General features: G+C 36.6%; 1 protein-coding gene across 2 annotated transcripts in view; it reads left to right on the top strand.

The window, feature by feature from the left end:
- The window catches only part of PGGT1B (protein geranylgeranyltransferase type I subunit beta), a 56,772-nt gene that overhangs the window by 37,162 nt on the left and 6,137 nt on the right, over window positions 1–13,473 (top strand). For both annotated transcript variants that reach the window (XM_036734633.1, XM_036734625.1), the window contains 2 exons: window positions 622–806; window positions 1,863–1,971. In XM_036734633.1, coding sequence (XP_036590528.1) covers window positions 622–806; window positions 1,863–1,971 — 294 coding nt within the window. The remainder of the gene's footprint in view (window positions 1–621; window positions 807–1,862; window positions 1,972–13,473) is intronic.

Below are 13,473 nucleotides of genomic sequence, written 5' to 3'. Positions count from 1 at the left end.
ATAAGTATTAGATGTTATTGTTTGTATTAGGGAAAATTCAGTTACTTTTATCTATAAGGTACACTTCTTCAGATTGTGGTTTTGGCTTTATTTCTTTTAATGTGCTGCCAGTCAGAAGATTTAGAAGGCTTCTTTCACAACACACTAGTTCGATTGACCAATAAGATTTGACAAGTCACCTTCTGATTTGACTGGGCTGTAACAGTGGACAAGTTGTCCAGTCACCCCCCACACACACATTGCAATATTAATAATCTGTCTTCAGTTAAGGAAATTAAAATTAGACAAAGGAAAGCACATTGTGTTAGGAAGTCAGAATACTTCAGTGTTTGTCCTGACTGTCAATATGTAGATTTATGACCCCAGACAAATTCACTTGTTCTCTCTGGGCCTCAGTTTTCTTAACCTCTCTTGAGTTCCCTTTCAACTCTAAAATTCTGTGATCTATGTAATCAAATTAATATTGCAGACTTCTCTAGCTAGTATAATGGTTCCACAATTTGATTTTATTTGGTCTTTTTGGCCTCTAGAATTGCCTGGTCTTTTCTCTCTAGTCATTTTATAAACATTTAATAGTTAATTAATTTGAATCTTTAAGTGTTGACTGGTTATGATTAACAGGAGGATCAACTTTTTGTGGCATTGCATCATTATGTTTGATGGATAAATTAGAAGAAGTTTTTTCTGAAAAAGAATTAAACAGAATAAAGAGATGGTGTATAATGAGACAACAGACTGGTTATCATGGACGACCCAATAAGCCTGTAGATACCTGCTATTCTTTTTGGGTTGGAGCAACTTTAAAGGTAAGATGGGAATAAAAATTAATAAAATGAAAAGCTTAATATGGAAAGATATACAGAATATGAAATAATAGCCTGTGTTGGTTTTTGTAGCACATGCTTTTTGTCAGTATTACTATGTAGTCAGGATACTGAGCTTCTAGTATTGTGGTAGTGATTCCCAGTCCAGACTGAGTAAAAAAGGAGTAATAATTCTGTCAGAAATAAGAAATAAATAATTCCATCAAGCTGTGATAATCAGCTAAGTATTTTGTCTTTTACAGTTGCACCAGTGGAAGTAATATGAGAAAGCCTCTTTGTCTCCTTGTGCTTATCCACCTTTAAAGGTGTTCCTTATCTTGCCTCAATAATATAGTATTAATTTATTCATGAATTAGTTTATTCGAAACGTTCTTGAACTTATTTATGTTATTATTAGCTTGCATAATAAATTTATTACTCTTTGAATAAAGAGTTATTTTCCTATATTTCTTCTCAGATTATCTATCAAGCTTCAAGGGATATCTCCTAATTGCAAGGACTTAATGCATAAGTCTTACTACGATTTGCATTTTTTTCCTCAAATATGTCATTTTACACCTACCTAAACTATACGCATTTCAAACACCAGTTTTTAATGACACTTCTCCCCCCTGGCCAAGTTTCTCTGTTATGTATAGTATCAACTTTGATTTTAAAAGTCTACCTTGAGTTTATGGTATAGCTATAATTTAAAGTCATAAGTGACAAATTTTGAGTAGGTGAATATGCCATTAAAAAAACCCCTTATTTGTTTTGATAAAGGTTTTATTTCAAATCTAAACGTTAATAAGAGCTAAATTGATGGAAAGGTAAGACATGAGGGTGAACGTGGTAGATAAGGGAGATGCTTAGTTAATAAGAGTAGTGCTGATTCTTGAAAGTTTTTTCTAATCTCAGTGCTTTTGGCCCCTTCAGAATTTTTTAGAACTACAAAACTGGAGGAAACTTTTTTAAGTAGTAAGAAATTGAATTTTGCATTAAAATACTTTCTTAAACTGTTGTCTATCAGTAAACGTCCTTTCTGTGATCTCATTTCAGCTGCTGAAAATATTCCAATATACAAACTTTGAGAAAAACAGAAATTATATCTTATCAACTCAAGATCGCCTCGTAGGTGGATTTGCCAAATGGCCAGATAGTCATCCAGGTAAATGATTCTCATTTGGGGAGTTTTCCTTTCGTTTTTGGAGGAACTTAATGTTTAGCATTATTAAACTTTCCTTAAAAATAATAAAATAGGATTTAAGAATAATTATAATTTTTCAAAAAATGTGGAGAGAAATGTTAAATGATTTTTTGCTTAGGACTACTCATCTTGTTAGTTAGCTAGCATTTGTTAAGCACTTGCTATGTGCCAGGTAATCTGGTGAGTGCTAAGGATACAAATAAAGGCCAAAACAGTACTTGTTTTCAAAGAGCTCACAGTCTGATGGTAAAAGTGTATTGTTCAGGCTTTTGCCTTAAACCTTTCATTGCTGTGATCTTCAGTGCCCAGCTCTGCCTTTCACTGGCTTGACAGTTCTTATAACTTGGCATCTAAAGTAAACCATTTACTGTTTTTTCCTACTTTTCTCTTGAATTAATGGAGTTCTATTAAGTGAGCCATATCTGTATTTAATGTACGTGGATTATGAATCAGCTAGTATTTATTAGGTACTAACTATGTACTGGTCAGTTGGGATACAAAGTAAAATAATACTTGTCCTTAAAAAGTTTATGTTCCTGTAAAAACTATATCACATTGCTTACCATCTCAGGGAGGAAGGAAGTAAGAAAATTTCGAACTCAAAATTTTAAAAAAAGAATGTCAAAAATTGTACATGTAATTGGGAAAAAATTTATAAATGTGTGTGTGTGTAACTTTATGTTCTCTGGGGAAGACAACATGTGCATATGTACAAAATAAATAGAAGGTAATAACTTTTATTGAGGAAGGTACTAGTAGCCTAGAGGGAGGAGATCAAGAAGGAAAGTGGTACCTGAACTGATTTTTGAAAGAATTATGGATTCTAAAAAGCAAAGAGAAGGGGGTGTGGGGGGAAGTACCTTCTAGGCATGGGGGCAACCAATGCAAAGGCACAGAGTAGACAGTGTCCAGTATGAAGAGCAGTAGGAAGACAAGTTTGGCTGAATAGTTGCATGCTGGAAAGTGGCTAATATATAATGGTGCTGGAAAAGTAGGTTGGTTCCAGATTCTAAAAGCTTTTAACTGCCAAATAAAGGAATTGATATTTTATCTTAAATGAAGGGATTTGAAAGTTTATTAGGGATCATTTTGGGCAGATTACTATATGTTAGAACCTACACACCTAAGATGCCCCCCATTGCAATTGAAATTAAGGTAAACTGAGCACAAAGTTTGGAGCACATTCCATTTAAAAGGTTTCTTTAACTCCTCAGCAAGGCAAAAGACCCCAAATAAGGGCAGACAGATTATTTTTTATTTATTTGATTTTTTTTGTTGGTTTGGGGTTTTTTTTGGGAGTGGAGAAGGGAAGGCAATTGGGATTAAGTGACTTGCCCAAGGTCATACAGCTAGTAAGTGTATCAAGTGTCCTCCTGACTCCAGGGCCTGTGCTCTACTCACTGTGCCACCTAGCTGCTCCCAGACAGATTACTTTTGTGGACAAAAGGAGAAGCATCCAAAAAAAAAAACCCAAAAACAGAAAACAGCATCATAGATGGGGAAAACAATATGGTTGGTTACAAAGTCAGAAACATCATTGGGAACAATATGATTGGCTGGAAATTTGGAATGCAGGCCTAGCAACAACTCCTCCTTCCATCTTGTCATTATAGAAGGCCTACCTGCATGGCTAAGTTAGTGTCACAGCTATAAGAGACCAGACTTTCTTGAAGGACAGTCAGTGTTGCAGAGATAAGACTCCTGGCATCTACCTGCATCCTTCAAGAATAACAAATTTCTTTGACACAAGAATAAAATAGTGATTAGCAGGAAAACTGAACTTCTAAACTTAACTCAGAGACATAAAGTGCCTTACAGGAAATCTGAGCTTCCAAACTTAGAGACAAATGAAACATGACTTCGGTAGATACGCAAAATGTCATTGGTTATACAAAATGAAATCAATTACAGAATAGATTCATTTACAAAATGGAATCAATCTGATTTTCTCATCCCATAAATACTCCAATAAGACTCTAAAAATGCTTTAGAAGGAACAATGATCAAGAACCCCAAAGAGAATCTGCCATAAATTACTGCATCCAATCCAGGACTGAACAGAAAGAGTTCTAGAATCCTTAGGAAACCCTGAGTAGAAGACAAGTTACAGTAGGTGGAAGACAAAGTGTGAAGCAGTCCAGTCTCACTGCAAAAGACAAGATGAGAACAGTGCCCAACATTGGTTAACTAAGGGTTCCAGCTACACCAGAAGACAGAGCCACACCAACATCCAGTGCAGAGCACGTCAGGAGGCCCCAACTGCAGCAGGAGATGGGGCCAAATACATTCAATCCAACATCCAGGTAGCCTAGGCCTGAACCAAGATAAGAGATAAGAACTGAAGAATAATGAAGACATACCTTGGACTGAGAGAATCCTGAGGGGTAAACCTAAAAAAAGAGAGTAACTCTACAAGAAAGTACAAGTGGAGCCTCAGCAAAAAAGAAGTCACAAAGAAAGGACTTCAAGAGTACTTTGAAAACATTAAACAAAAAGATTGAAAAAACAAAACATAAGATATAGATTATCAAAAACAACTGACCTGGTAGGTCCGAGGAAGAGTCATCAGAGTACCTGAAAATAATGTCCCCCAAAAGCTTGGATTCCATATTTCAAAAATCATAAATGAATATTGCTCAAATGTCTTAGAACCAAAGGGTAAAGTGAATTAGAAAATATGCTGGCACCTCACAAAAGAAACAAAAACTCCCAGGAATATCATAGCCAAAATCTAGAGTTTCTAGGTCAAAGAAGAAACTACTTACAGCCAAAAAAAAAAAAGGGGGGGGGGGAGTTTTAAGTACCAGGGAGCCGCAATCAGAATTAGACAAAACTTAGAGGTTGTGACTAAGGAGAGAAGAGCTTGAAATACAGTATTCCAAAAGTCAAAAGATAAAGGCTTTATAACCAAGATTAACCTAGATAATAAAAGTAAATATGATTCTGCAGGGGGGAGGAGGATGGATCTGAAAGAAAAATAGAGATCTCTTTTTGGTTTTATTCTTAATTATTGATGTCTTCTGTTTTTAACATTGGCTAAATATCCTCCTGTATGCCTCCTTTTTTCCCTCTTAGAGAGCCATCCCATATGACAAAGAATATTTTTTAAAGAGAAAGAGGAAGAAAAAAACAATTAGCAAAACCAAGAAATGCGCTGAAAAAATAAGAAAGTATATGCTGTTTTCCACACCTATAAATTCCCATCACTCCTTTGGAGTGGTGGGGGCATTGTCTTCTTCTTTGTAATTTTACAAAATTCACTTTCAGTTTTTCTTTCCATTTACATTGTTGTAGTCATATATATTATTGTTTTCTAGACTTTATACTTCACTCTGCTTCATTTTCTCTCTTTCTGTACTTCTCTGTGTTCTTCACATTCATTGTTTCTTATATCTCAGTAATCCATTATGTTCATGTATCACAACTTTTTTTAGCCATTCCCAAGTGAAGAGCATCTACTTTATTTCTAGTTCCTTATTTGAATATTTGAGGCTGGGTTTAAACTCAGATCTTCCTGACTCCAGGCCCAGCACTCTGTCCACTGAACCATCTAGCTGCTTTCATATCTGGGATACAAACCCTTATCTGAGAAATTTGATACCAAAAAAAAATTTTCCCTTTTAACCACTTCTTATCCTAACTGCATTAATTTTGCACAGAAAGTTTTTAATTTCATGTAATCAGAATTATTTATCTTTTATATTTACCTTTACTCTTTTTTTGGTTAAGAATTCATCTGATGGGGGCAGCTACATGGTGCAGTGAGTAGAGCACGGGCCCTGGAGTCAGGAGGACCTGAGTTCAAATGCGGCCTCAGACACTTGACATACTTACTAGCTGTGTGACCTTAGGCAAGTCACTTAACCCCAATTACCCTGCCTTCCCCCCTCAAAAAAAAATAAAAAAAAAAGAATTCATCACCTATACTGTGAAAGGCATGTGATTTGTTCGTATTTGAATTTTCTTATGCTGTGCTCTTTAATATTCAGGTCAGGAATGCCTTTTGAATTTATTATGGGATATGGTATAAGTTGTTGGTTTAAGCCTAATTTCTGACTGAGTGCTTTCTCTTTTCCTGAAATTTTTATCAGATAGTTCTTCCTCAATAATTTGTTTTCAGGTTTATCAAATATTGAATTATTGAGTTCCATTGTTTTTAGTTCTCCCTCTTCCATTCTATTCCACTGCTGTTTTTCTCTATTTTTAAATTAATACCAAATGGCATTAATAACTGCTGCTTTTTATAGTTTGAAATCTAGAAGTGCTATTTCCCCCTTCATCCTTTCCCTTTTTCTCATTATTTCCCAAAATATTCTAGATCATTTGTTTTCCCAAATGAATTTTGATATTTTTATGAGGTTTGTATTATATTACTTTGATAGTTTGATATAGCATTAAAGCTGTAAATTAACTTTTGTAGTATTGTTATTTTATTTTATTGGCACAGCCCAGCCAGGAGCACTGCACACTCAATTGTTTACCAGTTGCCCAAGTCATCTAAGAAGCAAAGACAAACACAGACTAAAAAAGAAAGACTGGAACAAAATGTGTTATGGAACAGATGAATGCAAGAAAGATGTAGTTAAAATCACAAATCACAAAGAAAACTCACAATATAGAGATAAATAAGGGAATGACATTATACTGAAAGAAACTATAGAGAAACCAATATTAATATTAAACTTATGTGCTCCAAATGTCATTATATCTAATACATAAAGGAAACAATTCAATTACAAGAAAACATTGAGAGCGACACAGTAATGGTAGGAAACGTTATTGAAACTCTGATTTGGTCAAATCTAACAAAAGGATAAACAAAAAGGAAATATAGAATTGAAAAAATTGCAGAAGGAACTGGAACTAAAAAATAAATGGCATTTTCCAAACATGAATGCTAAAGAATACTCAGTACTGCAAGGAACTTTTACAAAAAGTGTCTATGTATTAAGGAGATATAATGCAAATAAATGTAAAAAGGCAGAAATAGTAAACACATCCTTTAAAGATTCTTTAATAAAAATATTCAGGGAGCATGTGACAGAACCAGGGCTCCCTCTCACTACCTTTCCCTATAGCAGTTTGGACAGCATATTAAAAAGCAGGGACATCACTTTGCTGACAAAGGTCTGCATCATCAAAGCTGTGGTTTTTTCAGTAGCAAAGTATGGCTGTGAAAGTTGGTCTATATGGGAAGCTGAGTGCCACAGAATCAAAGCTTTGGAATTATGATGCAGGAGAAGACTTTTGAGAGTTCCTTGGATAGCAAGAAGATTGAATCAGTCAATACTTAAAGAAATTAACTAACACTACTCACCAGAAGGTCAAATACTGAAGCTTAAGCTTAAATACTTTGAGAAGTATTTAATGAGAAAACAGGACTCATTAGAAGAGACCCTGATGTTGGGAAAGATTGAAGGTGAAAGGAAAAGGGGATGACAGAGGATGAGATGGATAGTGTCATGGAAGCAATGAACATGAGCTTGGACAGACTTCAGGAGATAGTGGAGGATAGAAGGACCTGGTTTGTTATGGTCCATGGGGTCGCTGAGAATCAGATATGACTGTAGGATGGAACAACAATAGGCTGGAACGTCATAGGCCATTACCTCCCTCGACACAGCTTCTTGGTTACATAAGGGCGTAAAATACCATTTACATTGTTTTTGATGTCCCTATGAATTGGGAGACATCTGAAGACAATAAGAGTGACCATACCCTATTCTGCTGACCAACTGTGCTTCATATGTGATAAGAATGGCCTCATCTAAAGAAGTTAAGTCTCACTCATTCTTGTTGCATATCCTTGCTGTGTAAGTTAATTTCCTTTTGTTAAATGTTCAGAGATTTATGAGTACTTCATTTCATCCAATTCAAACCTGAACTGGCTTGATACTGGTACTGGTGACAAACCCTCCTCCAACATTTGGCATAGTTGGTAATTTGGATGAAATGAGATGGCCTTGTGGCTCACATCATCTGAGTTGGGGAAGGATACTACAAATGCAAAAGGTGGGGTGATATTGGTATATTACGTGGTATCTTGCTAGAAGAGCCCTTTTGATCAAATATAGGGAGTCATCTCTGTGGGATAGGGAGTGGGCTTCTGCTTGGATGGGAAAAGTAGTTTAGTGGTGACTGGAAGAGACTACCTAAGAGGGTAAAGAAAGAACCAAGTCCTGCATTCCCTGCTTGTTGACAGTCCTACAGATGGACTGCTCCTGTTCTTGGATCCTACTTGCTATTGAACAGAAGAAACAGAGTCATACAATCACCTTTTGTCTGGAATTGCCCATTATGGATTGAATAGATGCACAGGAAGCCATGCAAAGAAATGGGTAGAGCACAGAAGTTTCTATTACTAAATGGAAACAGTGCACTAGAAGTCGCACTTACCTGAGTTTCTCTGGTATTAAATGCCCTTCACAAAAGGGTGACAGCTATTTCAGAGACTGAAGTCTGGTCTGGACCCTGAACCTTGGTCTGGCTTCCTCCACTGGTCCAGTGGATCCCCACCTAAAAGAACATGGCTCCTCAGGAACATGATTTTGCCTTGTTGACCACTGGTTTATCTGCTGTGAGACAGCATAATATATGAAATGGGGGTGGGGGGAAGACTTCCAGTGGACTGAAATTCAGATTGCATAGCTGGCATGTGAGAGAACCTTGAGGGACAAGGCAGAGAAGATCTTTATTTACAGTAATCCCTCAGCAGTAGTCATGACTGTGGCCAAATGGTCTTGCATCTAGAGAGCGAAGGACTACAACAATTTTGCCAGTGCCTCTCACTGTATATAATTATTTGTGGGTCATGATAGCACTTATAAAAGAATTCATTAGCATACTAGTGAAACAGCATACGAATCATTTGCCATATAAATGATAGGTTGGAGCTCTTATAAGAACAGCAGAGGTTAGGGAGTGGGTCCAGTACAAATATGGACATTAGGGTGATAATGTCACATTGTGCTGGGTTAAGAACCATATGATCCCCCTGAGGACAAAAAGAACTAGCTGAAAAGGAGTTAGCAAATAGGGAAGGGAGAAACTCAGTAAATCCCTGGTAGATTTGCAGGACATTTCTATCAGACTTTTAAAGAAAAATTAATAACAATACTACACAAATTATTTTCAAAAAATGACAATGCACCAACATAATCCTAATGCCTAAACCAGGCAAAGATAACACAATAAAAAATTACAGACCAAAATCATTAATGAACATAGACTGAAAAATATCTACTAACAGCCTACAAAACAACCTACAGCAACTCATCCAAGAACTTATTAATTATAATTAGTTTGAGTTAATGCCAGAGATGCAAAGATACTCCAACAGAAAAACAATGAACATAGTTGATCATAAAAAAAAAAACCCGCAAACATTGAAAAACACAAAATGCTCCTTGAAGAAATAAAGGCCTTAAACGACTAGAGAAATATGCAGTCTTCCAGTGTCTCGTGATCCAAGGAGAGATATGGCTGCCTTCCTGGTCTGCACTCAGATTCTTACCCAGATAGAGCCTCTATTTCCTTGAGACCTCAACCACTCCTCTATGCTCTGGAACTGTGACCTAGAACTGTGTAATGGGTAGATGAGGCTGCCAGATGGCACCTGGTGCTAGCAGAGTGATCACTCTAGAATCTCTTTCTGAGCAAGTGTTCAGTCCCTTTATTTACTTATTTTGACTGGTATTTCCTTGTTTGTTTGCATTTCTTGTGTTTCTGGTTGAGGTGTTTGGAAGTCAGATAATCTGCTTGGGTCTTTTTCTCCCCCATTGGTGATTAGGCTCTGGTTTGCAGGGTATGTCATCTTGAGGTATAGCTTGAGCACCTTCTGTTTCTTGTGGGTTCAGAATGGTATTGTGTTCCTTTGTGTTTGAAAGTTTTTCTCCTGGTTACTTGCAGAATATTTATATTTCCATTTAGTTGTTTTCTCTTAGTTTCTTTGGAGAGAGTTGCTATGGTTGACTAAGAGTTTTCTATTTTTATTTTGTTTTGCAGGCTATACTTCCTAACGTTTATTTTTAACTTTTTCCAAAATTTTGATTCTTCTTGAACATGTCAGCAACATCTTGTTGCAGTTCCATGCTTTCTTAGGAGTCCACAGTGTGTTTTGTCTTATGGTGTTAATTCAACTTCCTTTGCCTTACAGTATCTGTTTAGTGCTGTTTTTTGTTACTCAAGATTTCATAGTGTCCATTTTTACTTCTGTATTAATATCTTTCCTGTTGATTCATCTGCTTGTGCCCTAAGTTTTAAACTAAGTTTCCTTCTTCTTAGATCTTTGGTAGTCTTTTTTTCTTTATATTCTCCTATCACTTTCTGTCACCTTCTCCTTTGATGGCAGACCCCTGTCCCTTGAGGGGACAGTACAGGTTAGTCCCAGCTGAATGCTGATACCTTTTAGGCCTTGTAGATCTGTGTCCTCACTGGTGTCCTCCCTAGTTTTCCCCCTGCTATCCAAGGCAAAGGACATTCTTGCCCTCCTATGCCTCCCCCTTTTCTACAAGTGGGTGGACAGAGTTCATCTTCTTCCTTTTTCTAAATAGCGAGGTGAGTGCAGGGGCAGGGTGTACTGTTAGACTGTAGTAGCAGCACAAAAAAATTTACTGTTTGGATCCCAGAGTGCAAACCAATATGTCATCCTTTTGAGAGTGTAAGGGTTTTAGGGGAGGAGGCCTGCTGAGTGAGTTAGTACTTAGTAATCTCTGCTGTTAATTCATAAGGCTATTACCCTGTTAGGTTTCTTGATGTCTTGGCCTGTGGCTATAGTTGTAATTGCTTTTCCTCTGGTGCATAATTTGACTTTTCAGAGAGTTTTGGAGAGTTAGTGAAGACTCAAGAATATGTCTACTCATGTGATTATGACTAGAAAAATGGATCTTTAATGAAGTAGAGGATTTCTAGTCAGTCCTGATGAAAAGGTCAGAAGTATTAGAGTTCAAAATGGTAATACAAGAGACAAGAGAAACAGAAAAGTATATACATTTTATCAATTAAAAAAAACCATCATAGGATGAATTGTTTATACATAATAGTGGGAGAATAAAGGATCTATTCTGTCAAATAGTGCCTGTCAAAATCCCAATGGCTTCAAGAGTCATAAAGTGAAAATAAGACAAGGAGAGGGCTTGAGAAGGTGAGAAGGCTTGTTCTGTTTTAGTGGTCTTAGGAGAAAAAGAAAATCTGTGTACTGGAGTGGGAAGGAGGAGAAAGGGGAAGGAACTCACTATCTCACATAATAGGGATGCTTGAGACTAAACAGACACAGGAAGTTGCGCTGTTGCTATCTGTGTCTGTCTCACTTTCTCTCTTGCACATGTGCACGCGCGCACGCGCGCACACACACAGTATGGTGCAGAAGTACATTAAACTCAACAGGGAAATAGGCCAACATGTAGTACTAGAGAACATATAAGAGAGAGGACAGGATAAACAAAACATACTCTCAGGACAGAGAGTGAGAATGAAGAGATCTAAACAAAAGAAAGAGTAAATTTGGGATTGGGATTGGGGCATGCAGAAGAGAAAAAGGAACCAGAATGGAAGCAGAATATAGGATTTGTAGATCACAAAAGTGTTAGACTTGTTTCAGCATCTCCTGTTGGAGTTGGAAAGAGGGACAAAAAAAGAAGAAAAAGTACGAGAGCACAGGGTGGAAAGGCATACACAACAGTCCTGATCATGATTGTGGATTGAATGAAGTGACCCATAGCAAAATGGGAAACAGAATCACACTGCATGATATTTACTAGAAACACACTTATAACATAAAGATTCACAAAGGTTAAAATGAGAGACTGAAGCGATTTGGGGAAAACCAAATGATTTAGGTGAACTCAAAAAAAAGCAGGCATAGAAATCACATTCATGCTATACTTGTAACCATAAAAATAGATGCAATAAAAAGGGAAATACATTGAAAGTAGATCATGCTAAAAAAACACCACATATGATAATACTTAGTACAGATTCATCAATTAGCATAGCATTTGAATATTTCAAAGAAAAGTCAAGCAAATTACAGAGGGAAATTAATAGTAAAACTGTAATAGTGAGGGACCTCAGCATATTCCTCTAAGACCTGAACAAATCTAACGAAAGGATAAACAAGAAGAATGTTAAAGACCTGAATAGAACTTAGGAAATGAAGTGATGTATGTCTACCTACTACTGAATGGGACCTGAAAGGCATCTAAGTACATGGTACCTTTACCAGCTAGTCGTTTAACCAGCAAACTAGCCAACTGTTTTTTCAGTTAGCTGACATAGTGGATAGAAGTGAAGTCTTAAGTTTAAATCCAGCCTCAGACACTTATTAGCTCTATGACTCTGGGCAAGTTACTTAACCTCTGTCTACCTCAGTATGTAAAATGGGAATGATATAGCACCTACCTTCTAATGGGATAATGTTTGTCATATGTTGTGCAAACTTTAAAGCACTATATAAATGATAGCTATTATCATTATCATGTATTGAGCATAAAACTTCACAAATGCAGAAAAATGTATAAACGTTCTTTATTGACCACAATGCAATGAAAAATAGTAAAAACAAAATGGCCTGTGAAGAAAGAATTTAAATTTAATTAGAGGCTTTGTGTTTGTGGGAAGTGGGTGTGGTGCAGTGACATGTTCATCCTATTCTTTTAGAGCAGTTTCTTCGGCAGTTTTATGATCAGATATGTGGGTTAAGAAGAATGTAGAGTCAAGGATGATTCCACGTTTGTAAATCTGGGAAGTTGAAAGGATGGCAGTATCGTTAAGAGAAACATTCGAAGAGGGATGGATTTAGGGGAAAAGATAGTGAGTCCTCTTTTTTGTCATGTTGAATGGGAGATGAATATTAGAGTTCAAGAATGAGACCCAGGTTGGATATATAGATTTAGGAGTCATTTACATGATAGTAGCAGATGAGGTTACTAAATCCAAGAAATACAGAGAATAGAGAAGAGGACCCAGAACAGAGCCCTGTGATACACCCACATTTAGAGGACCCAATATGAATAATACTCCAGGAAAAGAGACTGAGGAGTAGCAAGACATATAGGAAGAGAAAGATAACTAAGGTACCCTTTACCTTAATGTTCTCATGGCACTGTATTTCGTGCAGTTAGTGCCAAAAATAGTTATTTACATCTACGTGAAGGATCAAGGGAAAGGGGGATAAAAGGAGCAGAGAATGCTTTCCCTAAAATTTAGGAGTGCGTTATTCCTCCATTCTTACTCTTATTCTCTATCCCAAAGACTGAGTATCAGTGGGAGAAGCTTAGACCCCTAAAACTGTCTGAATTTTGTTATATCTGGAAGGGTATACATAGTTTTAAAAGAACAGAATTAGAAGAATATCTCATGGCCATTCAGACCAGCTGTATTTTTAAAAAGTAACATTTTACACACATACACACATGCATGCAGTAAAAGCTGCAGTTTACCACTTATAAATGAGATTTTAGGACC

Source organism: Trichosurus vulpecula, chromosome 1 (genome assembly GCF_011100635.1).
Source record: "Trichosurus vulpecula isolate mTriVul1 chromosome 1, mTriVul1.pri, whole genome shotgun sequence".
NCBI classification, from domain to species: Eukaryota; Metazoa; Chordata; class Mammalia; order Diprotodontia; family Phalangeridae; genus Trichosurus; species Trichosurus vulpecula.
Note: the sequence above shows the minus strand (reverse complement) of the source record. Positions and strands in the feature narration are given on the sequence as shown.